Genomic DNA, 27,836 nt, shown 5'->3' on the forward strand with positions numbered 1-27,836 from the left:
ATCTTAAGGTCATATTGTGTGTTTTTTGACAGCCCGATTAGTAGCTGATCTCAGATATGGATGTTTATTGATTTTGCATATAAAGATTTTTTTCAAAGAGTATAAGGCCAGAAGAGACCATTAGATCATCTAGTCTGACCTCCTGTTTATCACAATTAAATTTCACTCATTTACTTCTGTTTCGAGCCCAATAACTTGTGTTTGACTAAAGCATGTCTTCCAGAAAATCATCCAGTCTTGATCTGGAGATTCCAAGAGATGGAGAATCTACCACTTCCCTTGATTGTTCCAATGCTTAATCATTGTCAAAAAATCATGCCTATTTCTAATTTTAATTTCTCTCTGGCTTCAGCTTCCAGCCATAGGTTCTTATGTCTTTCTCTGCTAAATTAGAGCCCTTTAGTATGCAGTACTCTTTCCCCATGCAGGTGCTTAGACACTAATAAAGTCACCTCTCTTCTTTTTGATATATTAAACAGATTGAGCTCTTTAATAATCTCACTCTAAGGAATTTTCTCCAGGCCTCTGGTTCTTTTCTGAACCCTCTCCAGTTTTTCAAACAGAACTGTACATGTATTCCAGTATCAGTCTCGTCAGTGCCATAAACGGAGGTAAAATTACCTCCCTACTCCATAGTCACTGCTCCTCTGTTAATATTGCTAAGAAGTGAGTTTGCCCTTTTTGCCACAGTGTCATGCTGGGAGCTCATATTGTTGCTTGTCCACTATGACTCCTAAATCCTCTTCAGAATTACTGCTTTCCGGGATAGTCTGCCAGTCTGTAGCTGTGGCATGCATCCAGGAACAAGGAAATGCAGAACTTTGCATTTGGCTGTATTAAAATGCATTCTCTGTGAAAGAATGCAGATTACCAAGTGATCCAGCTTGCTCTCTGTGATTAACCTGTCCTCATTATTTATCACTGCACGAATCATTGTATGATCCACAAATTTTATCAGCAGTGATTTTATATTTGCTTCCAGATCACCAACAAAAATGTTAAAAGTATGTTCGGCTCAAACGGATACCTGAAGAACCTCATTAGAAACATGCCTATATAATGATTGATTCCCCATTGACTACTTTTTGAGATCTACCAGCCAGTTCTTAATCCATTTAACCTGTGTCTTTAGTGATATTCCGTTGTGCTAACTTCTTATTCAGAATGTTGTATAATACTAAATCAAGGTATATTACATCTACACTGTTACCTTTATCAACCAAACTTGTAATCTCAAAGGATGAAATCAGGTGCATTTGACAAGACCTTTTTTCCATAAAACAAAGTTGAATGGCATTAATTATATTTCTATCCTTAATTTTTCAATTGATATCAACTTTTTCATGATTTTGCCCTGGATAAAGTCCAGGTAACCGGCCTATACCTACCCAAGTCTTCTGGTTTTTGTTTGCCCTTTTTTAATATTGGCACCACATTGGCACTCTTCCAGGCTTCTGAAATTTTTCTGGTATTCCAAGATGTATTAAAAATTAACATCAGCAATCAGATTTCCTCAGCCAACTCTTTTATAGGACTTTTGGGTGCAAGTTATCTAGGTCTGATGATTTAAAAACACTTATCCCTAGCAGAGGTTGTCTAACCCTCCTTGGTTACTAATGGACAGGAAAGTACTGCATCATTTTTTGACAGCAGTGGCCAACCTGTGCCTCCGGAGCCACATGCGGCTCTTCAGAAGTTTTAATATGCGTCTCCTTGTATAGGCACCGACTCCGGGGCTGGAGCTACAGGCGCCAACTTTCCAATGTGCCCGGGGGGGAGGGTCACAGTACTCAACCCCTGCCTCTGCCCCAGGCCCTGCCCCCACTCCACCCCTTCCTGCCCCCTCCCCTGAGCCTGCCATGTCCTTGCTCCTCCCCCCCCCCCCGCCCCTCCAGCCTCCTGCACACCACAAAACAGCTCATCGGGAGGTGCGGGAAGGGAGGGGGAGGTGCTGGCGGGGGCTGCTGACGTATTACTGTGGCTCTTTGGCAATGTACATTGGTAAATTCTGGCTCCTGCTCAGGCTGGCCACCCCGCTCTATATGAATAGATCATTCTTCTTCTTTATAAATGCAACACAAATATTTAGTGAACACTTGTGTGTGCTCTCATTATTAACAATGTTACTATTTTCATCTAGTAATGAGCTCTGTACCACAGAGTAGGTGCAGCACTGTCCCTACCGGATTTCCTCTTGCTCTCTACCCACCTGTGTGCCTGGAGCAAGTTTCAGGGTAGTAAGATCAGCAAATTCTGATTAAATAGCAGACATAAGGCCCATGTCAAATCAAAGATCTTGAGTGTTCCAGGAGCATTGTAATCCTTTTATTACAAAGTCAACTGAGGAGCCGCTCAACTTTCACGTGACTGCAGCATTGCACGTCTTGCCCCTAGTATGCTGGACAGCACAACTCCTCTTGCCTGTCTTTTTCTTAGACTCCCATGCTGGCAAGCAGTGGAATGTCTGGCTATTTCTGGCTGGGCACAGGACAACTGAGAGATAGGGAATTCCAAGACTCTCCCCCAAGCTTCAGTGACTTGCCACTTTGCCAGTCATCTGGGTCTTGCTGCAAAATTGACTGGTGGTAGTTAGGCAGATACTGAAGAGCATTCTTTGGAGTCAGGACTTATGTGGTATCCTTCTAACCACTTATCTGTGTCCCAGATGAGGAATAATGGGAGAGGGGTTGTGCAAGTAAGCTGGGGGGGAGGGGGGAGAAGGGAGCTGTGAGCATGAATGGAGAGAAATAGAATGACAAACAAAAGTGAGGAGAAACAAAGAAATTAATGATGGGAGATATTTAGAAAGGGAGAAGGAAAGGTAAAATCTACTGGAGGGATGTAAGGTAAAACACTTGGGGAGGGCGGGGGGGAGGCGAATCTGTCAAACAGAAGAAAATAGAAGTTGAGTGTAGGTTTAAAAAAATCACAAACCTGGCTGACATTAAATATTTATTCTACAGAGAGCTTCAGTCAGGATATAAAATGTATTTTGATATGGTATATGTGTAGTGGGAATCCCAATTCATAGGTACCAGCTAGTACTACTTGCCTTTTTTTTTTTTTTTAAATGGGGAATAAAAAGAAAAGAAAAAAAATGGGGAAGAAACAGACATTTTAAGCAAAGCTTCCATTGGCTTCCTTGGGGCCAGAATTTCACTGAGTGTTAAAGTTGAAGTGAAAGTGTGATCTCCTGTGTGTCTTTAACCCAGTATTTCTTTCATCATGCACAAACCCCACCTCCTCTTTTTATAGGAAATCTGGTTGTGCTATAAGCACAAATTTGTTTTAACTCTGGTTTTCTTTTCATTAGGTTACTACTGTTTTCAATGAAGTTACATCAGCTTTTAATTTAAATCCTAATATTTTACAACAATTGGACAGTAAACGACAACAAGTCCAAATGACCGTCACAGAAACAAACCAAGAATGGCAAGTGTTACAGCTGCGAGTCCATACTTTTGCTGCATGTGCTGTTGTGAGCTTGCAACGACTTCCAGAAAAACTAAATCCGGTCATAAAACCTTTAATGGAAACTGTCAAAAAAGAGGAGAATACACTGGTACAAAACTATGCAGCTTTATGTGTAGCTAAGTTACTTCAACAGTGTATATCAAGATCTCCGTGCCCCAACTCGAAGATCATAAAAAATCTCTGCAACTCTCTCTGTGTGGACCCACATCTTACTCCCTTAGCAGCATGTCCTGCGCAACCTCAAAGCAGCCATGAAAATTCTAAAGGTATATTGCCTAAGTCTGTCAGTTTTGGAAAAAAAAAATTGTGTACATGCAATATTTGTAATTTTATATAGTAGATATCTCTACATGAGTGTTCAACTTGTTATGTATTTGAAATCAATCAGCTGTTTTAACGTCTTGTTAGGACTACGAGATGTCTGAAAAATTAGTAGCTATGTACATTTATGCCTTTGAACATAGCAGTGTAGCTTAAGAATTGGTTTTAGTGATTTTTCTGGAAGTTATTGTGTGAAAGACTTCTTAAAACACAACAAAATAACTGACTCCTGGAATGGTTTTTAAATTGAAATATTTCATGGAGCAGAAGTGTGATGCTAGGTGGAAATGAGGGATGTGTTACTATTCTGTTAGAAGAATAATATTGCTGGTACAATTTTACATAGAATAAACCTAAGGTGGTTGCATGTTCTGCAGTTTAATCATAGGACAACTGACAATGAAATGTTCACAAATACATGTAATGAGGTTGTTAATGGAAGAAATCAGACCCTGCAAAAATAGTCTTGAAAATTAATGCTTTTCCATTCTTGTGGCTGAAAAGTAAATCTCTACCTCTCAGATGAACAATCTGAATCCTAAAATTTAAGAGACACAATTTTTGAAATATTAAATCTATTGTGAGGCTTGACTAACATTTTGTCCTTTTGTGTGTGTTTAGAATTGGAAGTAAAATACTTCTGAAGTAAATTCTAGGTAACACATTATACATATGGTACCTACATCTGATGAAACCTAAAAATGCAATTAACTGACCTTTTTAATACCACTCCTACTACTTGAAAGGTAGCTGAAAAATAAGGCTAGTTAACCACATCTGTATTAATCCTTCCTTTAGATATGTGGGTGCCCAAAGTATATTTCCCATCTTAAATTTCAAGGTAAAATGTTTGTAGAGACTCAGAAGTAGAGTTTGGGGAGTTAGTGTGCATCATGATAATTTTGGTCTGACATGCTGCTTTCCTTAAAATTTTTGCAAGAATACATTCAATTTTACTATGAAGTACTTGCTCACTATTAGTGTGTGGTTTCCCCCACATAGTGACCCAGTGGACTAGACACGCTCTAATTAGGGAGGTGTGGCTTCCATTCCTGGCTCTCACTGACCCACAGTGTGATCTGGTGCAAGTCAAATCACCTCTTTCGTTGTCCACATAATGTCCCATGCGTCTGACGAAGTGGGTATTCACCCACGAAAGCTTATGCTCCAGTACATCTGTTAGTCTATAAGGTGCCACAGAACTCTTTGTTGCTTTTTACAGATCCAGACTAACACGGCTACCCTTCTCATACTTGACACATAATGATATTTACCCTTCTTTGTAAAGCGAGTTGAGGTGCACAAAGAGTAGGTGATTGTTAGCACTGCCACCTATTTCTGGTACTGTATTTTAAAGTAATTGTCAACTTTATTCTATAATAGGACCCAACTCTGAAAGAGATGGGATGCACCATACTGTCACCAAGCACAGAGGAATAATTACACTGTACAGACATCAGAAAGCTGCTTTTGCCATCACGAGTAGGCGAGGTCCTACACCAAAGGCTCCAAAAGCCCAAATTGCAGACCTGCCCACAGGCAGTAGTGGAAACATCGCCACAGAACTTGATGAGGTAAATAAGTTTGTTAGATCTTGATTATCATTATACTCTATGAGACATGTTCTTCCTAAATGTAGCTGTATTTCAGTCAATGGAGTTACACAAACGATGGAGCAATAGTTTTTCTTAATTAAAAACTGAGTCCACGTTTACTTTTTTATGTTGTAAGCAGCATGAAGAATTTATGTTCAAATATAGGAAGAATTAAATATCTATAGTATTAAACTTAAAATAAATTAATTCTAAAGGGAAATATTTAGTCCTGAGTAAAACAGCTATTCATGTAAATGGGACATGCAGAGTTAAATTCTCAAATACTACATTCAAAGTGTGCCCTTTCCCTGATGTCTATGTTGGGGGGAGGGACAGAAGACTGCTCAATATGTATTACAGAAATTTGAGACAGAACCAGAAGGTGTTTTTTTTTTTTTTTTTAAGAATTTTTGAATTTCACACTTGTAATGTGTCAAACTACTTTTTGCAAGTGTTGTATTTACTACCGGTAGTTGAATTAAAGAATCTGAAAGCATCCCATTAATACATTATTCATTAAAATCTATTTCTAAACCATTTTATTTTAAGCCATTATAATTTACTCTGTAAATCTGTATTTCGTATTGCTTTGGGGGACCCGGTAGAAAGTAGTGTTAGACTGATAAATGTAATTATTTAAATAATAGCTAGTCTTCAAACAACTGGTCACCTAGCAAATTAAAGAAAAAATTTAGAACTGATCTGTTTCATATAATAGACTAACTAGTGTAAATTCATTTGAAAAATATCATTTCTAAGGTAAGGTCACCACAGTTAAATGACAAAAATCTTACTCATCGCTAACTTTTAGCTTGAATCTGGAAGTTGTCAGATATGATAACGTGGCTTTGTCATTACACATTACTTTGTTCCCTTACAAACATTCTACATTCATGCCTTTGTGTAAATAATTAAATGAATTAATTTACAATGTGCTTCCTTTTTGCTATTTTAAAAGTTGAACTGGATATCTTCTGCAGAAGCTTAGAATCTTGAAAAAATTCACAAACCATGAAAATCTATTCATATTTTATAAGTAACTCCAACCAGTAAACTGGAAATGGCATGAAATTAGTTCTGTATGCTTAATAAAAAGAGGTAACTGTTCTCTGCGGTATTTTGTGGGGAAGAGATGCTTGCTGTGTTTTTTCTGAGGAAAAAACGAAGTTTCTATAATGCCAGATAACTTATTGTGTGGCTCTGAAACTCAAGGGATGCATTTACACTAGGGAATCTTATTTTAAAACTGTTCTACAGGTATACATGGCAGAAGTTGGCAGAGCCTTGTCTATACTTTGGCTCCCATCAGTGCAGATTTTTCTTCTAAAACTCCTTAGTGTAGACCAGGGGTCTCATACTCAATTTACATTAGGGCCAGTGCCAGTCCTCAAATCCTCCCAGTGGGCCATGTCACTCATGCCGCCCAGAACCCACCCCCCACCTGCCTAAGGCTCTGGGAGGGAGTTTGGGTGGGGAGGGGGTGCAGGCTCTGGGAGGGGGTGTGGGGAGGGGAAGGAGGTGCAGGCTCTTAGACTCACATGCTGGCAAGCAGTGGAATGTCTGGCTATTTCTGGCTGGGCACAGGACAACTTAGATATAGGGAATTCCCAGACTCTCCCTGGGAGGGGGTCAGGAGTGTGGCACTTACCTGGGACTCCAAGGCGGGGCGGGCCAGGGGGCCTCCACGTGCTTCTGCCCCCAGACTCCGCCCCCACAGTGTACCATTGGCCGCAGGGGCGCTCAGGGTGGGGAGGCAGAGGCACAGCCCCGCCCCGGACCGCAGGGAGTGGCCGGCAGCCACTGGAGCGAGCCGGCAGACGCCGCTCAGCTCCGCTGTGCTGCCGGGGCCCTGGGCCATTGTAAGTTGCCTGGGAGGCGCACCCGGGGGCGGCAGGTGGGGTCAAGGGAGAGACCTAGCCCCAAAACTGCTGGAGCCCCGCGGGCCACATTGGGGAGGCTCGTGGGCTGCAGATGGCCGGCGGGCCAGGAGTTTGAGACCCCTGTTGTAGACAAATCCAAAGTATGAACTTTAACTGGATATTTGCAAAAGTAGGACATATTTTCTGCCATGCTTATGCTTCAAAGAGCCCCATTTGCTCCACTAGGACTACTCACACAATTAAGTACTCAACGTGAGTAAGTCTGGCAGAATCTATTATATTGTAACTCAAAATTCATAAGCAGTTATGGCCCTGATTCAGCAAGGTAGTTAAACACATGCATAACTTTAAGCAGGTAAGTAGTCCCCTTGACTTCAGTAGAACTACTCGCCTGCTTAGAGTTATGCATATGCTTAACTACCTTGTTAAATTGGGACCTAAAACAGAAGAAACTACTAACTGAATGCTGCATAGTAATTTATAAATAGTTCAATTTGGCCTCCTGCATAATATCACTTGTAGAGAATGTAAGTGTCTGTACTGTGAACTTCCAGAGAGCAGTAATCACAGAAGTTACTCACCCTTCCCTCTCCCCTTTCTCTTGGCACAGGGTTCCAAAGGTATAGAAGTGGGAGCATCCCCCAACTGTCCTTCAGTATGTTCTACCACCAAAGGTGCAGCAAGCTCAGATTGGACTCTGATAGCTTGTCTACGTGGGGAAGTTAATGAGCATCAAGTTAGGGTGTGAATTTAAAGCCAGTAGCTACTCTTCATGAACTCCCTGCGTGAACACACTTTCTGTGCATTAACAATGGCTTTGTGTGGTTTAACTTAATACATTTCTAAAGAGTATTAAGCTTATAATTGGACAGGGCACTCTTAGTGCACAGTAAGTGTCTCCTCATGAGGCGTTCATGCAGAGTAGCTAGCATGCACTAGCTATTTTAGGCTTTTCCCCATGTAGACAAGCCCTGAGTCTTCCCCTTGATGAACAGTAGTGTATAATATTGGTTATACAATCAAATTTGTTTAAGTATGAGCAGGGGGAGGAAATTCTTAATTTTATTTTTTGTTCAATTTGCAGATTTGTTTAACACTTAAACCTTGCTTGAATGTAACAAGCTTTGCTTCATTTTTAAATTCCTTTGATCTACTTATTCCCTTAACCATATTTTAATTCTAGGCTCAGAAGCCATATATTGTACAGAGGAGAGGAGCTGAATTTGCCTTATCTACTATAGCTAAACATTTCAGTGCTGAAATGGTACTAGGATTGCCACATCTCTGGGATGCTATGGTTGGTCCACTAAGAAATAATACTAACCTAAACAGTTTTGGTATGTACACTTCTTATTATGTTCTTGTTTTTGTTTCGTTATAGCATACGTGTTATCTGAAACTGGACATCTGTTTGTTTTAACAGATCGGAAGTCCTTATTGGAAAAGGGAGATGTGTCTGCTCAGGAGTTGGTCAATTCTCTACAGGTGTTTGAAACAACAGCAGCTTCAATGGACATTCAGCTTCACCCTTTGGTAATTAGCATGTTATACTTCAAAGCGATTTCCTGACAAAACAATTTACGTTCATTGCCATTGTTTAATGTACTCTTTTTTTACAGTATTTCAGTTCTTTATATAGTTGGATTGCTATTAGTTTGCTTGTGTACTCTTTTCAGATCACTTATACTTGTCTCCTTAAGAAAAGAGACCACTTCCTGCATTTTTTTTTTAGCTTCTAGATGTGAAAGCTGTTTGTTCTATCCCTTCTCTATGCGCCTTTTTTTAAATATAGTTCAGTTCCATATTTTTTTTTATCTACAAGGTGCAGGATAGGTCAAGAAAATCAAATTATCTTCTTTGTTCATATATCCTCTCTAAAGAGGGAGGAAAGCCATTTGGGAATGTAGTTGTTAGTAATATCTGAAATTCAAGCTACAGTGCAGTTTGCATTGTGTTATGTCAAAAGACAACAGCAAGCTCCTTGAATTTAAATGTAATTTGTTCTGGTTCAGAGGTTTCCAAATTGTCTGTGGGGAGCTGACTGGTCATATGGGCCTGTCTCTTCTTTGCTGTTTAAACTGCATTAAAGTATAGGTACAAATATAATTGACTATTTTCCTAATTCTACTTTTCTGAATAAGGAGTTGCTGTAGTTGACTCAGGAATGTGAAATAATTTAAAGTGGAAAGAAGAGTGGTCAATACAATTATGATTGGGATAAGAGGTGGTCCAATATTTCCCTGTCTAGTCAGCAAGGAAGAAAATGACTAACTGAAAAGACTCTTCTGAACTTGAATGCCAAGATTTTAAAAAAGAGCCTCAAGTTAGGTTCCTAATTCCATATGTAAGCACTTAAATAGTGTGGGGTTCTTCTTTTTTTGTTTTTGTTTTTCTAAAAGTGCTGAGCACTTAATTCTCACAGATTGAGATGATGCTTTTGCAGCTTGAAACTTCTTTCCTATCTGAGTGCTTAGATTTTAAATTCTGGTTTAAAAACTTCGTACATCTGTCTTGCTAATTGACTTCTTGCTGTGCTGGAGAATATCCCTTGTTCCAGGTGCAAGTAAATTAGTCTTGCATTATGTTTGTATGGGCAGTATAGTGTTTTTTCTCAAACATTTCTGCATTCAGAAGACTTCATCTGGGTATCTTTATGATACTGACTAGGATACAATAATTGATAAAATAGAAAATATACTTATAGGCAATATAGAGATCTGACTTTTTTTTTTCCTCTCTCTTTTCAGTTGATACAGCATTTGCCTCATCTTTATATGTGCCTTCAACATCCGAGCACTGCAGTGAGACACATGGTTGCTCGTTGTGTAGGTGTCATGAGCAAAATAGCTACCATGGAAACAATGAATATTTTGTTAGAGAAGGTTATTCCATGGCTGGGAGCAATAGATGACAATACCAAACAAGAGGGCGCAATTGAAGCACTTGCTTGTATCCTTGCTTGTATTATCTAAAATCATGTGATTAGCAAAAAATACAATTTCTGTATTGTGAAAAGTAGAAAATGAAATTAAAATTTCATCATCCTAGTGTAGGATGCTGGGCTTCCTCTTGGATCACTTCAGTCACCCATCAGATGAGCTTTTTTGCTCCTGTTGAGGTTTTAGTGGAGATAGTGTGAAAGAGAATTGCAGGATTAACTTTCCAATGGAACTGAAAGGCAACAAGTTTTTAAAATGATAAAATTGTATGCATATCATGTAATGAATCTGTGGCAAACTACTACAAAATACCATCAAGGCCCATAGCTAAATAGGACTATCAAAAAAATTAAACATATTAAGTGGATAATAAATAACTCTGCAAGTTCTTAAGGTGAGATAAACATTCTTGCTTAGGACATAAGCCAACCACTAACTGCCTACGGTTCTTCTGAAGCATCTGTCCCTGTTAGAGGCAGGATTCCAGACTCTGACTTACTGATGTGATCCAATGTGGCAATTCCCATATTGCAAAGAATATGTACAAAGGGTTGTTCATATGCCCCTTTTATTTCATGTTTGTCTTCAGGTATTTAGGACAGAGAGCTGTCTTACATATGAACAGTTATGATACTTTCAGTGTGTTTTGTCCTTTTTGAAATCTAGTAAATGTGTGTTAAATTATTTGTCCTAAAATGCAGGATTTGTAGTGATAACAGAAGTTGGAACAACAAATGCAGCGTTCTTCTTCAAGTGTTTTTCCCTGTGGGTGCTGTTGTGAGATGCTACCAGGGTGGTGCTTCTGCTTTCTCCGGTTGATATCACTCGGCTGCGTGCGTGTGTTCCCTCTGTGTGCTGCCCCAGCTCTGCGCAGATAGCTGATACAGCAAACCCGACGAGAACCCCCAATAACCACAGAGTCTTAGTAAGGTACAAAGGCACCTCGGCCAGGTTTATTGCGACCCTGACACAATTTCAGTTCCCCGTAGATTACTTAGTCTACCGGGCATACTGCTAGAAAGTGCCGCTCGGCAATGGACACAGCTCAGTGGCGGGACTTTCCACTACCCCCTCGGCCGGACAAAGACACCACCCCAGGGATACATTCTTATACACCGGTATACACAAGTTACACATCACTCCTGACGTATTGAGGTGCAACCCCTTTACACAGCAAGGTACAACCCCTCTACGTAGTAAAGTGCCGCCTCGCACCTTGTACATGTTGGTTCGATCAAAACAACTCTATCCATCATTTTACCCTTTTGCCCCTGTCATTGGGATGAGTCAGCCTGTTCCATGTTATCTGTGGAATGTTCTGGTATAATGTGTCTTGGTACCATGTTTATACTGTAACTATGCTAGGTGAATATACATTTATGCAACATCAGCCCTTTCCTTGCCAGCTTCTGTGAGCAGGGCCTGCCTCTTGCTCACAGCTTAACTTTGCTTTATGCTATCAAAGTCTTGACCATTACTTTAGTTCAGGCCTTAAGGCCTTTACTTACTACAGGTGCTTGACTTCATATGCATGCATGCCTGTGCATCTTTGATTGGAAATTTTTTACGGCAGTGTTTGCAGGTCCAAGCCTGCGCCGTACACATCCTCAAGCTTCAGCCTGAGAGTTTATAGGGAAGGGCAAACTCGCTGCTGCGTCAGTTCCTTTTCAATGACCTGTAGCCTGAGACAGAGTCTTGTGGTATCTCTTAGTTAGATGAAATTACTGTAAAGTGGGTCCATAACTGGTTAAATGACCATACTCAAAGCATAGTTATCAATGGTTCATTGTTCAACGGGGAGGCCATATCTAGTGGGGTCTCGCAGGGGTCTATCATGGGTAGGACCCTACCAAATTCACGGTCCATTTTGGTCAATTTCACGGCCATAGGATTTAAAAACTCATTAATTTCATGATTTCAGCCATTTAAATGTGAAATTTTAACGGTGTTGTAATTGTAGGGATCCTGATTCAAAAAGGAAGGTGGTCACAGGGTTTTTGTAGGGGGTGGGGGTTGCAGTACTGCTATCCTTACTTCTGTGCTGCTGCTGGCGGCAGCGCTGCCTTCAGAGCTGGGCAGCTGGAGAGAAGTGGCAAAGCCACCACTAGCAGCAGCGCAGAAGTAAGAATGGCATTGTATGGTATTGCCACTCTTACTTCGGTGGTGCTGCTGGTGGGACACTGCCTTCAGAGCTGGGCACCTGGCCAACAGCCACTGCGCTCTGACTGCCCAGCTCTGAAGGCAGCACAGAAGTAAGGGTAGCAATACCATGACCCCCTAAAATCCTTGCGCGCCCCCCCCCCCCGAAACTTCCTTTTGGGTCAGGACCCCCAATTTGAGAAATGCTGGTCTCCCCCGTGAAATCTGTATAGTATAGGGTAAAAGCACACAAGACCAGATTTCACAGTCCATGATGCATTTTTCATGGCCACGAATTTGGTAGGGCCCTAGTCATGAGTACGGTACTAGTCAATGTTTTCATTATTTTACTTGAATAATGGAGTGGAGAGTGTGCTTATAAAAATTTGTGGATGACCACAAGGTGGGGGAGGGGGGTGTTAGCACTTTGAAGGACCGTATTAGAATTCAAAATGACCTTGACAAATTAGAGAATTAATCTGAAATAATCAAGAAGAAACTCAATAAAGACAAGTGTAATGTGTACTACACTTAAGGAGGAAGAATCAAATGCACAACTACAAATGGGGAATAACTGCCTTGGTGGTAGTACTGCGGAAAAGGATGTGAGGGGCATAGGGCATCACAAATTGAATATGAGCCAGCAGCATGATGCAGTTGTGAAAAAGACACTCCAGAATGGCATTAGCATTAACATTAGTGTCATTCATAAGACACTGGGGGTAATTGTCTGCTCTACTCAGCAATAAAGAGGCCTCAGACATAGCACTTCAGCTAGTTCCCGGTACCACATTTTAGGAAAGATGAGGATAAATTGGAGAGAATCTGGAGGAGAGCAACAAAAATGATTTAGAGAACCTGACCTTACAAGAAAAATTAAAAAAAACTGGGCATGTTTAGCCTTGAGAAAAGAAGACTGAGGGGATGGGGACCAGGGACCTGATAAGTCTTCAAATATGTTAAGGGCAATTTTAAAGAGAAATACTGATCTATTTTTCTCCATGTCCACTGAAGGTAGGACAATAAGTAATCAGCTTAAACAGCAGCAAGGGAGATTTAGGTTAGATATTAGGAAAAACTTTTAGCACTGGAATAGGCTTCCAAAGGAGGTTATGGAATCTCCATCATTGGAGGTTTCTAAGAATAGATTGGACAAACACCTGTCCGGGATAGTCTAGATTTACTTGGGTCCTGCCTCAGCACAGTGGGCTGGACTAGATGACCTCTCAAGGTTCCTTCCAACCCTACATATACATGATTCTGCATTTTTGTTTGCTAGCAGCCATCTACTTTGACAACTTGCTTCTCAGGGGCTGGTCCCTTGTAGAGGTTCAGTCTACAGGCTTTAAGGCTCTGTTCCTGTTCTGCTCTCTGAGGCTGAATGCTGAATTCAGAATTGTCTATCTTGATGCCAGTCCAGTGCATCAAGTTAATAGAGGTTACTCTGGATTCCACAACCACCAGAGCTTTCTTGCCATCTGATAGATTCAGCAACCTAATCTTGGACATTCAGAGAAATCCTCAAACTATAGGTCGGACCTGCCTGTAGCTGTTAAGTTACATTTATTATGTCCCACAAAGGCTGGGGTTGCATTTGAGATCTCTCCAAGCCTAGCTCAGGACAGTCTACAAACACAGCTTGGCCAAGGTGTCTGTTCTGCAGAAGATTCTCACTTCCCTCAGTTGGTGAAAAGATCCCTGCAAAATCTGTCTGGGACCCCATTTACATGTCTTTTCTCTGAGTCAGAGAGCCTGCACCATCTTGGGATTTAACCTTGTCCCAAATGCTCTGATGAAACCATTCTTCAAGCCCATGGTGAGCTGCTCTCGCCTTCATTTATCTTTCAAGACCTCCTGCTTAGTAGCAATCACCTTGGCTAGGAGAGTTGAGGAATTGGGTGCCCTTATGGCTGACCCACCTTACTCAGTTTTCTGCTGGGACAAAGTGAGCCTTCATCAATACCCTCGTTTCCTACCCAAGATCTCTTCCTACAACCATATTTAATCAGAATATTTAGTTGCTATTCTACTCTGAACCTCATAGTTCTAGGAAAGAAACTGATCTTCACATCCTGGGTGTTAGAAGAGCTGTAGGCTTCTACCTCCATAGTACCAAAGCCTCCACTAGGCTCTTTGTTTCTATATATCCACTCAGACTGTCTAAATGGGTTTTGGGCTGTACTCTGTCATGCTATGAAGCTTCTGGATGGCACCCTTCTTCTAGGGTGACTGCCCACTGTACTAGGGAACAGTCCCCTTCTATGGCTCTGCTTAAAAACTGCTCCTGTTTTAGATATCTGTAAGGCCACTCCCTGATTTTTTCCAAGCACTAAATAAGTACAGCCTTTGGGATGACTGTCTTCCAATCGGTACTAGACCCTGCCCCTCAGCTCCCAACTCAGTAGTCTGGGCACTGCTAGGGAGTCACCTGAAGTGGCTCACACATAGGGACCACTACTCAAAGAAGGAGAGGTTACTCACCTATACAGAAACTGGAGTTCTTTGAAGTGCTTTGTCCCTATGGGTGCTCCACTAGCTGCTCTCCTTCCCCTCTGCTTTGAGTCCTGGTCTCTCTCCAAGTTTCATGGTAGAGAATGAACTGGAGCAGCAGCGGGTCTGCCCTTCCCTACATATCTTCAGACCAGAGCACAAGGAGATGTAGGGTGCAGGTGCAAACCCGTGGATTTTGCTGTTGAAAATCTCTGATCAAAGGCATGTGGGCATGCATGCATGTATGAATTTGAGCATCCATAGGGACAAAACATCTCAAAGAACTCCAGTTACTGTTTAGGCAAGTAATCTCTCCTTTCGTTGGTAATACCAGAGCTTAAAAAAAACCCCAAACTATTCTGAGCCTTTTTTAAGAAAATAATTCTAATCTAACCAAAGCAGTTGACCTCCTAACTGAGCAGAGAAGGAATATCTGCATCTTTGGCAGGTAACTATTTTTGTCCTCATTTTAAAGAATGAAATTCTTGTATGAACAAACTTAAAGACTGGTAGAAACTTCTCGTAACCAAAGAAAGCTTCACTTTCAAATGACTGAAAATAAACAAATTATCTTGATTTATTTGCATGTGAGGTAGCAGAGCAAATGAGCCAACAGTGATTCCTGGATCTGAAGCAGGAGGGAAACCTTTAGCCTGTTGCCAGTAGAATGAGCTATTACTTCACTAGTTTTAATCAGAATGCAAAATCTTACAAAATTAGTATGTTATTGTGCCCACCCACCCTATTTTTCTGCTTGACATTTTTCTCCTTTTATGGTTGCAGTAATTTCCATATTTTGAGTTACTCCACTCTTAGACTGAGTAATGATATGTACTATCGCACAGTCTGCAGCATCTGCTACAAGACAGATTTCTGGCAATAGCAGTAGGCTGATGCTTATCACTGTAATGGTACATTAAATCTTTGGATTGTGTAGTTTTTGGTGTTTTAGTCCTATTTAGTCCTATTGTGTGCCCAGCCTAGAATTTTTTTGTGCTGCTTCAGTTAAACTTTTAAAAAATATTATGGGGGTATCACAAGCAACTCTATACTGTAGGATAAGTTGAAATTTGCATTTTCAGGTGGCTAAAATCCCTTATTTTTGTTTGGTTTCCAATTTATCTTACTTGTTGTTGCAAAATTGAATTTTCTGTTTAGTGTTTTTTTTAGGGAAAGGTTTACTGACTTTTGGAAGTTTGTCATTGTCCTCAGATTTCTTTGCATTTCTCTAGCTAAACAGCCATGTCACCTATCCAGGGGAGCCTCCAATGCACCAGTGCCTCTGTGTAGAAATTCTGATTCCTGGCTGCTGCTGCCTGATGTGCTGGTGATATAAAGCAGCATGGTGGAATGCTTTAAATGCTGATGCCTTGATCAAAAGTATCTAGGCTACATCTGTACAGCTGCAGACCCCCATTCAGTCCCTCATATCAACTTAAATTCTCACTTGTTACCACCTTTCCCCCTCAGCTCTTCTGGTGCACCATGCAGCAATACCATGGAGAGCTGAGGGGGTTGAGAAAGTATGTGGGGACTAAGCTGATACAGGGGGAGCTGATAGGTACTACATTCTGATGAACCATAACCAGTTTGTTGGAGCTCTCTTCCGCCCCACTTCTTTCCCATCTCCTTCTTGCACAGCTCACACATGACCTAGCCCCCTGCTGCTCTGCGTCCCCTTTACTCTTCTCTCTTGCATTGCATCCATGCCCTCACACCACCCTGCTTCCCACAGTTTGCTCCCACATATTTTTCCCATACATCACTTGCTCCACTCCACTATCCACATTCCCTGCCATGCGTCCCTCCTATATAAACATTGAGGTTTTATTTTTATATATATAAATATAATAATTTGATAAAATCTCTATATGTAGGGAAGCACAGGGATGGGAAGGAGACCAGGCTTGTGGTAGTAACTGGGGATATAGATGGACACAGCTAGAAACTTTCTGCCTCTTATGGTTTATACCTCATCTAAACCTTGCAATTCACAATTATCATTTAGCTTTCCCCGCTGTACCTCTCTCAAATCCATTAGTCATAGTTCATATGCCTTCTCAATACAAAATGTGCAACCTTCATTCCGACCACGCAAATATTGCAAAAACAAAGTGTATCACCTAAATAACTATTAATGCTACAAACCATTATGTCACAAGATGAATACTAGATCTACTTTCAAAAGCAAAACACTTTGTCCATTAACAATCTAGGAAAATTATTAGCTAAAAATCTACATCATACACGCTAACACTCTACAGAATATTTCAGATAATTAGTAAAGATCTAATTTCTAATCCTCTATGTGGTCAGAGTCAAAGGTTGCACATTTTGTGTGGAAGTGGAAACATATTTTTTGAATTGTGAATGCAGGAGAGTTGAAGAGAGGAAGGCACAACTGTGGTTGTGGGTTACAAAGATTGGCCAAGGACTTAAGCGATTTCCTGGCTCTAACGATTGTGTTGGCAGTATGAGCACTTTTTTTAGTCCATCCCCAGACCTCCAGGAGATATGTAATCTACATTTGACTTCTTAAAATGTCAACATGATTTCTGTTTAGGTTTAATTTAATTTTGGAACTCCTTTGGCGAGATGAAGCCTCTGTTTTGTTTTCAATGTCCCTTTCAAAGAATTGCAGCATTTCTAGGAGGGTCATCCTTAAATGACTAGTTGATATACGCATTTCTGAAATTGTCTCCCCGATGTATTTGTATAAAATTCTACTCCTGTTGACTTGATGATGATGATGCAAATTTTTTGCTGATGTACAGGATCTGATTGAAGTCTTGACTACTAATCACAAGTACAAAATAAACAATTTGTGGTGTTAATATAAAGCAGGTACTGAACTGGTTAAAATATTTCCTTAATAACACATACAGCTGTAATGGAACAGCTAGATGTTGGTATTGTTCCATATATTGTCCTTCTAGTGGTCCCAGTTTTGGGTCGAATGAGCGATCAGACGGACAGTGTACGTTTCATGGCTACTCAGTGCTTTGCAACTCTAATTAGACTAATGCCCCTTGAGGTAAGTTGGAGTTAAGTTTGAATAAGTTTGTGTTCTTTGTCCTCTTATTGTTCACTAGCCCACAAGGAGCCAACTCAGCCCTCACATAGGTTCAGTTCATATAGAAGTCACTTAGGAGGGGCACCTGTGTATATAGGGGCAAAAATGAGATACTAGTAATGAAAATAAACAAAACTCTGGTGAATGGTATACATTGTCCTTTATCCCTGGCTGACCTCTCTGAAAATCTAAATGAAGATCAAGTACAATATTAAATATATTGCAGACACCTTAAGAAGTAACCAGTTTTTCTTCAAGTGCATGCTCATGTTGATTCCATTCTAGATGTGCGTGTGCCCACGTGCACAGTTGTCAGACTTTTGCCTTTGTGGTATCTATAGGGTCGGCTGCGGCGTCCCCTTGAGTGCCGCGTTCATGTATATTAGGTGCTGCTGACCCTACATCCTCAGTTCCTTCTTACCTCCCATGACAGTTGGTTGGAGCACCTTGTCTTGCAAATGGCAAGAGCATTAGCGGTTCTTTACAGCCTTTGTTTATCTCGGGGTTCTCAAATTTCATTGCACTGCGACTCCCTTCTGACAACAAAAATTACTTCACGACCCCAGGAGGAAGGACTGAAGCCTGAGCCCTTCCACCCAGTCAAAGGGCCTGTAATCTGAGCCTCGCCGCCCAGAGCTGAAGCGCTGTGTGATGGGGCTCGGGCTTTGGCCTTGGGCCCCAGCACGTCTAACACAAGCCCTGGCAACCCCATTAAAACGGGGTCGCGACCCACATTGGGGTCCCGACCCACAGTTTGAGAACCACTGGTTTTTATCTTTTTTTGTATATAGTTTGTAGGTACTTAACCGTTAAGTGTTAGGTTAGTTTGGTAATTAGTCTCGTCTGGGACTTCGCCTTGGAGCAGGGCATGCCCTGCTCTCTCGGCTTCAAACTGTCATGCAGTAGGCCGATGCCTATCGGTGATCCCCAGGACAGCTGTTCAGGGCCGGGTCTAGGTTTTTTGCCGCCCCAAGCAAAAAATATTTTGGCTGCCCCCCGTCCCAGCCCTGGGCTCCTCACCAGACCCCCCTGCTGCCCCAGCCCTGCGCTCTCTTGCCCCCCCCGCTACCTGCACCCTCCTGCCGCCGCAGCCCTGGGTCACTGGTAACTCGCTCCCACGGTAGGTCATTCAGCAGGAATTTTAGATGTGCACAGAACACAGACAGGATTGGTTCCCATGTGGTTACAGAACTGCAGTAAAGTGGAACAATTTTCAGCTTGTGTGACTGGAGGATATCTGGATGCATATTATAAGACTGTCCTACATAAATGAAGAAAAGTTGAGCTGCCTTTATTATCCTTTTGTTCCTCTCTTTCTTTCTATGGGAAATTTGCCAATGCAGTATCACTGTCTTCCTTTTAAACAAACAAACAAACAAACAAAAAAGGCAATGGCTGTTGAAAATAGCAATTCCAGTCCTAATAACCACTGGGAAGCATTTCTTGCTCAATTTTATCCTACTTTTTCTACAGCAAGTTAGTGGATCAGTATATTTGATTTGGGAGAAATGAAGTAACAGCTGCCCAAACTGAGCTTGAGCACTCCTGAATTTTGAGGTGTTCAAATCTGGAAGGCAGGTGCTGAGGGGGGGGAGGGGGCTGTGGCTCTGCGGGGGAGCACGGCAGCATGTATGCAGCAGTGTGTCTGGCGCTGCGTGGAGCCAGACACGCTGGTCTGAGTGGCACGGTAAGGGGGCTGGGGGGTTGGATGGGGCGGAGGTTCGGGGGGGCAGTCGGGCAGGGAGGAAGGGTTAGATGAGTCAGGGGTTGGGGGGGCAGTCAGGGGACAGGCAGCGGTTGGATAAGCATGGGAGTCCTGGGGGTTTATCAGGGGACAGGAAGGGGGTGGGGTCCTAGGGGGGAAGTCTCAGGAGGGGGCAGTTGGGGACAAGAAGGGAGCTTAGATAGGGGGTGGGATCCTGGGGGGCAGTGAGGGTCAGGGGTCCCGGGAGGGGGTGATCACGGGACAGGGAGCAGGAAGGGTTGGATGGGTTGGGGTTTCTGTGGGGGGCAGTTGGAGGGAGTGGATGGGGCAAGGTGGGGCTACCCTCCCTCCCCGTGGAGTGTCCTATTTTTTTGAATGTTAAAATATGGTATCCCTACCTTCACAGTGCAGCTCTCCATTCACTGCAGCATGAGGTCTCCGCTACCTCACTCCCTCCCCCTCTTTCCTGTTGGTAGTGGCCAAGGGAATGCTGGGAAATGTAGTTCTTTCCCTGCTCGAGGGGTGGCTCTATAGGCAGGGAGCTAACCAAGGAACTACAGCTCCCAGGGCCCCCTGTTGGTTCTCAGCTCCCATGCTGGATCCCTGCCACCCCTGCAAATGGGCTGCCCCAAGCACGTGCTTGCTTTGCTTGTGCCTAGAGCCGCCCCTGCAGCTGTTTTAAGTGTTTTGGAATCCCATAGAAAGGACAAATGTTCAATCTGTAAAAACTTTCAACTTAGAACCCAAAAGGAGTGGGGTATCCACTTGAGGGCCCTCCTCATGGAGGCTGCGCTTCCTCCTGCATTGGAGCCCTCCCACTTGAACACCACGCTGAGCGCTTCAGTGCAAAGTGCTCCGCCCGGCACCGTTCCTCCTTGCTGTTGCCTAGGAAGCGGCAAAAGAAGAAGAGCCCCACAGCACTGGAAGGGAAAGGGGCTTTGGGCAAATGACCGATGTCCGGCCATGTGCCCTCCACGGGGCTTCATGGGTGTACCGCAGAGGTTGGACCCCAGCCAGGCCTGGGATTTGACTCCAGGGAGCAGCAGGGGACCTCGGTCTCTCCCAGAGCCCTCATTGCCTGAAGCAGCTCGGGTGGCTAAAGAACAAGTAGGCCAACTGGCACCGCAGATGCCACACCAGGTGACAGACTCGTCTAAGACCCCGACATCTAAGGGCAAGCTAATCATGGTACCACCTCATAGGGCAGTGGAATACCCTCTGTCACTGGACCGCAGGCTCAGATCTCCATCTCCTTGGCCTCAGACCTTGGCACCGTATCCTAGCTCTCTGACCAGAAGGCCCAGGTCCTCAACACGCTCTTCCTCTACAAGACATGAGATACCGGAGTTGCAGCGCCTGTCCCCATACCACTAGTACCAGCAAGCTTCCTGTCAAAGATCGCCGCAGCCCAGGTCACCTTCTCCCAGACGTTGGTCCCCGCCAGGCCGGGGCCACTCGTCATGGCACCAGTCCCCTCCCCCCCCGGTATCATTTGTCAGGCAGGTGCCGTCCCTCGCCTCGCTGGTTGCCAACCAGAATCAGTTGGCAGACTCAGGCCTTGACGGCTCCACCCTGGTCACCAGAAGAGGATTGATCCAAGTCGAACTGGGAGCAGCCCCTCGCCAAGGAGGGGTGATTCACCACCTATGCATGAGACTGGCATGGACCTGCGGCGACAACATGGCAGCAGGGACAGTGGCCCACTCAATGGCTGTATTGGAACCCACGGGGGCGTGCTAGTAATGCCGGTCCCATTTTCCCACCAGTCCTCCTGGGCCACCTCGGACAAACCAGCCCCAGCACCACCAGCACCGGCGTTGGAACGTGGTACCAAATCCAATGCAGAGAAAGCACACCGAACCCCAGCACCTAAGGAGCCGTACCCAGAGAGGGAGGGGGGAACCTGCTCCTCCATAGGCGGTGCAGTCTTCGTCACCGAACAAAGTGAGGGTGGGTCCCTCCGAAATGGGCAGTCTCCCCGACAACTTCAAGGAGCACCAGGCCCTCCTTAAAAGGGTAGCTGCTAATTTGAACCTACAAATTGAGGAGGTCTCAGGAGTCAGGCGACCTCTTTAACATTATATCCTCCTCCACTGTGGCCTGGGTTGCGCTGCCCATCCACCCAGGGGTCCTTAAAATTGCAAAATCACTGTTGGTGGAAGTATTACATCCCTGCAGAAGGGTTTGAATATCTGTATACATACTTTCCAGCAGCATCACTAGTCGTGTCTGCTGTTAATGAAAGGGACAGGCAGGGCCATGTCAGTGGCATGCCAAAAAACAGATGCCAAGAGACTGGACTTATTTGGCAGAAAGATTTATTCAACGGCAAGCCTGCAATTTCGGGTGTCTAACCACCAGGCCCTATTAGGCAGATACAATTTGAACCTGTGAGATTCTCTTAACAAATTCAAAGAGGCCCTCCCACAAGATCGAGCCCAGGAGTTTGCTGCTTTGGTGGACAAGAGCACAGCGGTGGCAAGGGGGCCCCTCTAAATGGCCTGAAATGCTACTGACTCAGTGGCCAGGGTGGTCACCTCTGTGGTGACCATGAGGTGCAGTTCCTGGTTGCAGTCATCCAGGTTGTCCCAGGAGATGCAGGCCACTATTCAGGGCCTCCTGTTTGAAGGGGCAGGGCTCTTCTCCGAGCTCACGGACTCAAGGCTCCACGGCCTTAAAGACTCCCGGGCTACCCTCTGCTCCTTGGGCCTTCACACTCCTCAGCAGGCCAGGAAGCCGTTCCGCCCTCTGCCTCCTCCACCCCTGCAGTCTAGGCCTTGGAGAAGTCCCCAGTTGGGTTCCTGCAGGAGGAAGGATAGAGACAAGGGGTCTAAGCAGCGACACCCATGGTCTTCTCACTAGTCTTTTCAGTCTGACTCTCCCAGGAACCAAGGAGGCCAGAAGCAGTCATTTTGAGGGTGCGCCCGAGGACGAACCCCAGTTACTTCACTGGATCCACCCTCTGCCCCTTTCGATTGGCTTGGTCTTAGCTAACTTCGGACCATTGGGTGCTAGAAGTAATATCCTCAGGTTACACCCTGCAGTTCAAGCAAGCAAGGTAGAGCCAGATCATCTGCCCTTTGCCAGGACTGCAGCACGACCTCCATCTCATAGCCACTCACCTCCCTGGGCCCAGGATTGCTTTGGTAGATGGCCTTAGCAGGACCTTCTCATCTCACCACAAGTGGTCCCTCCATCTGGAAGTCGTCAGCTTCATCTTCCACAAGTGGGGAACTCCCCCAGGTGGATCTGTTTGCGTCCAGACAGAACAGGAAATGCCATGTTTTTCTGTTCAATTCGGGGGATCGACAGAGGCTCCCTGTCAGATGCTTTTCTGCTCCCGTGGTCGGGGGCTCTGTTTTACGCCTCCCCCCCCCAGTACCGTTCATTCAGAGTCCTCATGAAGATCAAGCAGGACAAGGCAAGGTAGTCCTCATAGTGCCAGCTTGGCCACACCCGCACTGGTTCGGCACATTCCTGAACCTCTGGCTGGCCATTCCGTTGCAGCTACCACTCAGGCCGGACCTGCTATCCCAGAACCATGGCAGTCTCCTGTATGGTTAAATGGGCAGGAACAGCAGTGCTCAGCCGATGTCCACTGTCTACTGACCTGTTGGACAGTAGAAAGCCCTCCACCAGATCAACCTACCTGGCCAAATGGAAGTGGTTCGCCTGCTGGACCTCGGACAAAGGCGTTCAGCCTGAGTGAGCCTCACTGCAGTTAATCCTTGACTACCTTTTGCATCTCAATCTCCAAGGCCTGTCCCTTTCATCTGTCAAGGACCGCTTGGCGACTACCTTGGCCTTCTATCTGCCACTCGAGGGAAGCTCTGTTTTCGCCCAGGACATGACTGCCAGGTTCCTCAAGGGCCTTGAGCACCTCTACCCGCACATCAGGGACTCCATTCCTCCATGGGACCTGAATCTGGTGCTGTAACGGCTCACAAGACCCCATTTCGAACCTTTGGCTTCCTGCTCTCTCCTCCTTTCCTGGTTACAGTGACATCTGCCATTCAGGTCTCTGAGATTAGAGCGCTCACCTCAGAACTGCTCTAAACAATCTTTTACAAAGACAAGGTCCAGCTGAGGCCACAACCGGCTTTCCTGCCCAAGGTGGTCTCTGTTTCATATGGGCCAGGACACTTACTTACCTTTTTTCCAAAGCCCCATAAGTCGGAGGAGGAGCGTAGGCTGCATTCCCTAGACGTCAGGAGGGCGTTGTCCTACATTGAAAGCACCAAGCCATTCTGTAAGTTGATGCAATTCATCTCAGTGGCCGACTGGATGAAAGGTCACCCAGTATCTGTTCAAAGAATTTCTTGGTGGATCACCGCCTGCATTCACTGCTTCTACAATTAGGCAAAAGTGCCACCTCCAGCAATCGTATTCGCCCACTCGACCAGTGTGTAGGCCTCTTTGGCAGCTTTTCTGGCCCAAGTGCCTATCCAGGACATCTATAGGGTGGCCACCTGATCGTCCCTCCAAACATTCACGTCCCACTGTGCACTTACCCAGCAGGCCTGGGACGATGCTGGCTTTTGTAGGGCAGTACTACAAGCCGCTGAAGTGTGAACTCCGAGCCCACGTCCGAGGATACTGCTTGTGAGTCACCTAGAATGGAATCGACATGAGCAAGCACTCGAAGAAAAAAAACTGTTACCTACCTTTCATAACTGTTGTTCTTCGAGATGTGTTGCTCATGTCCATTCCATTACCCGCCCTCCTACCCCTCTGTCGGAGTTACCAGCAAGAAGGAACTGAGAGCATGTAGGGTCAGCGGTGCCTAATATACTGACACATGAGTGCAGCACTCAAGGGGGCGCTGTAGCCGACCCTACAGATACTGCAAAGGCAAAAGTCTCTGACAGCTGTGCACGTGGGTGCGCACACACCTAGAATGGAATGGACATGAGCAACACATCTCGAAGGACAAGTTACAAAAGGTAGGTAACCATTTTATCTGATCTTGATTGTAATTATCATTAACACCATTAAATCTCTTGTACTTTTAATTTCTGTATATTTTAGGGTTTTCCCCAGTGTTGCAGTCTAGAAAATGCTGTTTGTGTGAAACTTATTTTTTTACCAGTAGATGGTAATAAAACACAGTTTTCAAAATTCACTTACATTGCATTTTCCCCAGTGATGTATGAATCACTGAATTGCAGCCTTTTGAGAATTGTCAAGATTTTGTGTAACTTAATATCTTAACTTTTTCTGATTTGGGAAGGCTTTCCCTCTGAATTAGATGAATCACTCTGTAATATTAATGCTACACATGAGCACCATAGAGAATTTGTCTCCTGATGTGGAAGACTGCCCAAAAGCACATCCCTAGGGAATGTTGGACACCAAATGTACGTAGGCTTTCAGAACAAATAAGCCAACAATAGAGAGATTCAAAACTGTTTGTTTGACTTGGATCCCTTTGGTGAAGAAACTGTTGGGCTTGGGGGAAAAGCTTATGAAAGAGGTTGGAAAGCAGTGGTGTGATCACTGGAGGGAGCCGATCGAAACAACAAATGTGGTTTCCCCTGCCCTGAGAGAACTCTCACTTGACTTCTCTTTAACTACTGCCCCTTCCTTTACCTCTAAACTCCCTGAGCAGGAGGTAGTCTGGTCCTGTCCTTTTAAAATTCTTTAACCCTTTGCTACTTGGCTTTTAGGCTTTCTGTTCCACAAAGGCTGTCTTCACTAAAGTTTTGTAGTGACCTTCTCTTGGCAGAGTCTTCCCCTCCCCCCCCACCAGCCGCTGTTCCTATCTATTGTCTTTGACATAAACCAGGGGTTCTCAGACTTTTTTTTGTACTGGTGACCCCTTTCACATAGCAAGCCTCTGTGTGTGACACCCCCCCATATACATTAAAAACACTTCTTTATATATTTAACACCATTCTAAATGCTGGAGGCAAAGCGGGAGTTGGGGGGGAGGCTAACGTAATAACTTCATGACCCCCCCGAGGGGTCCCGACCCCCAGTTTGAGAACCCCTTCACTACACTGTCCATCACTGTTTTGTTCCACATCTCCTCTTCCTTTTTCTTCTGGAGTACTGTATTTTCTTGGTGGTTCTGTATCCCTATCCATTCATTTGCATTTCCTTTAGGGTTCAGCCACCCTTCGATGTTTCCCAGGGCCCTATACTTGGTACTCTTCTTCTCTTCCTCTGAACCATTTGTCTGTGAACTTCTAAGAAGAATTCGCTGTTACTTTAATGCTGATGTATCAACTATCTTTTATTTTTTAATTTTTTCTTTTCATTTTAAAATTTGCCTATCTGGAGCTTTGAAAGGAGGTACAGAAATTGAGTAGTCACAAATTGATACAAATGAGCAAAATTCATTCCGATCTCACCTTGAAGTAGGACTCTCACACTAGTGGAATAATCCGCTCTGACTTAGAAAAGGTATGGGGGGAACTGTTCATTGGATGAAATTTAATGAATATACAGTACAAGGATGTAAGGTTAGACAATCGTATCAATTGCATGTATTCATATTAAATATTCAGTGTAAAGGTTATAAATAAGTAAAACAGAATTCTTCATTAATAAATTAAATGTCTCGATAATTCATGAGGAATTATATTTGAGCTTTTGGACAATTATCAATTCCAATTAGAAAAATCTTTTGAAGAAACTATCTGAACTGCTTTAATTCTACAGACGTGTCCGCTGAATTTGACTAAATGTAAACATTAAACATATTTTAGAATGAGATTTGCCAATATCCAAAAAATTAAAGGAAGATCTTGTAATAAGAAACTAAAGCTACAACATTTTCATTCTTAAAAAATAGAGGAACTTGAGCACCCTCGCTAGCTGTTTTAATAACTAATAAATAGTTTGGGCCTATGTTATTTAGTTATTTTTGCTCAAGTTTGTTTTGAATTCCTTGGTATTAGCACAGCACCGCTGTGCTCAGCGGTGGAACTAGAATTAAAAGCTAGCCCTTCTATAAGGCACTTCAAATTTTTATATTAAAACTTTATTCAAGACAAGCTTTTTTGAATGGTATATGCATTCAGACTAGAATTGAATGTTTTCCCCTGAAAGATTTAGACCGACTTTTATTTTTAATGTGTTTTAAATATAAAACCCAGGAAACTGAGATGGCTTTGTCTGATATCTGTGTTAATGACTGGATGGCAAGCTGTCATTTATGTAGGAAAAGAGAATGCATAAACTGTGGGGGTGGAGGAAGGAGACTAAGGAAAGTGTGCTGGCATAGATTCTTGAACCCAGCAACTCCCATCTCAGCACTTAATTCTTCTTGATTTCCTTTTTCAAATAAATATTAACTAAAATATTGTAAGAGTTTGAATTTATTATAACATCTGTGAACACTTACTGGTGCAGCATGGTAGCGTGAAATAATTGAACAAACGGAAAATTGGATTCTAGCAGGAACTAAAAAAAAAAAAAAGCATCGCTCCTTACTTGTAATGGTGGAGCAGACCAAATAGAAGCCCTCTTGGGTTTTGGCATGATTTAATCTATCTGGGAGGAGACCATCACAGAAGCTGAAGAAATAGAGCTCTGGCACCTCTGTAGACCTTTACCTTGTCAATTTGAGATCCAGCTGGGGTGGGGGAAGTCTGGGCAAGCATGCCTATCCAACAGAACAGTTTTGCCTGTCTCTTCAACCTAGTACCCCTCTACAGGGCTATACGTTGTAACAGCCAATATGCTCATGCTGGTGATATCTAATTCCCTATATTTCCTCCCAATAAATACATGCACCCTATTCACAATTACATTTGCAAGAAAAGTGATTCTTGACCAGGAGTACATGTACCCCCATGGGTACGCAGTGGTCTTCCAGGAGGGACATCAACACATCTAGATATTTGTCTAGTTTTACAACAGGCTACATAAAAAGCACTAGCGAAGTCAGTACAAACTAAAATTTCAGATGACTTGTTTATACTTCTCTATATATTATACACTGAAATGTAAAGTACAAGATTTATATTTCAATTGATTTATTTTATAATTATATGGTAAATACGAGAAAGTAAGCAATTTTCAATAATAGTGGCTGTGACACTCTTGTATTTTTATGTCTGATTTTGTAAGCAAGTAGTTTTTATGTGAGGTGAAACTTGGGGTACGCAAGACAAATCAGACTCCTGAAAGAGGTACAATAGTCTGGAAAGGTTGAGAACCACTGGAGAAGATGACTCTGAAATCTCTCTTAGAAGATGGACCTTAATGTGCCTT

General features: G+C 43.5%; 1 protein-coding gene across 3 annotated transcripts in view; it reads left to right on the forward strand.

The window, feature by feature from the left end:
- BTAF1 (B-TFIID TATA-box binding protein associated factor 1) overlaps positions 1 to 27,836 on the forward strand; it is a 104,197-nt gene that overhangs the window by 38,950 nt on the left and 37,411 nt on the right. For all 3 annotated transcript variants that reach the window (XM_026651001.2, XM_026651002.2, XM_026651003.1), the window contains 6 exons: positions 3,314 to 3,740; positions 5,179 to 5,369; positions 8,454 to 8,607; positions 8,694 to 8,803; positions 10,018 to 10,219; positions 17,724 to 17,872. In XM_026651001.2, coding sequence (XP_026506786.1) covers positions 3,314 to 3,740; positions 5,179 to 5,369; positions 8,454 to 8,607; positions 8,694 to 8,803; positions 10,018 to 10,219; positions 17,724 to 17,872 — 1,233 coding nt within the window. The remainder of the gene's footprint in view (positions 1 to 3,313; positions 3,741 to 5,178; positions 5,370 to 8,453; positions 8,608 to 8,693; positions 8,804 to 10,017; positions 10,220 to 17,723; positions 17,873 to 27,836) is intronic.

The sequence above is a fragment of the Terrapene carolina genome, unplaced genomic scaffold (assembly GCF_002925995.2).
Source record: "Terrapene carolina triunguis isolate 2854851 unplaced genomic scaffold, T_m_triunguis-2.0 Scaffold95, whole genome shotgun sequence".
In the NCBI taxonomy this organism is placed as follows: Eukaryota; Metazoa; Chordata; order Testudines; family Emydidae; genus Terrapene; species Terrapene triunguis.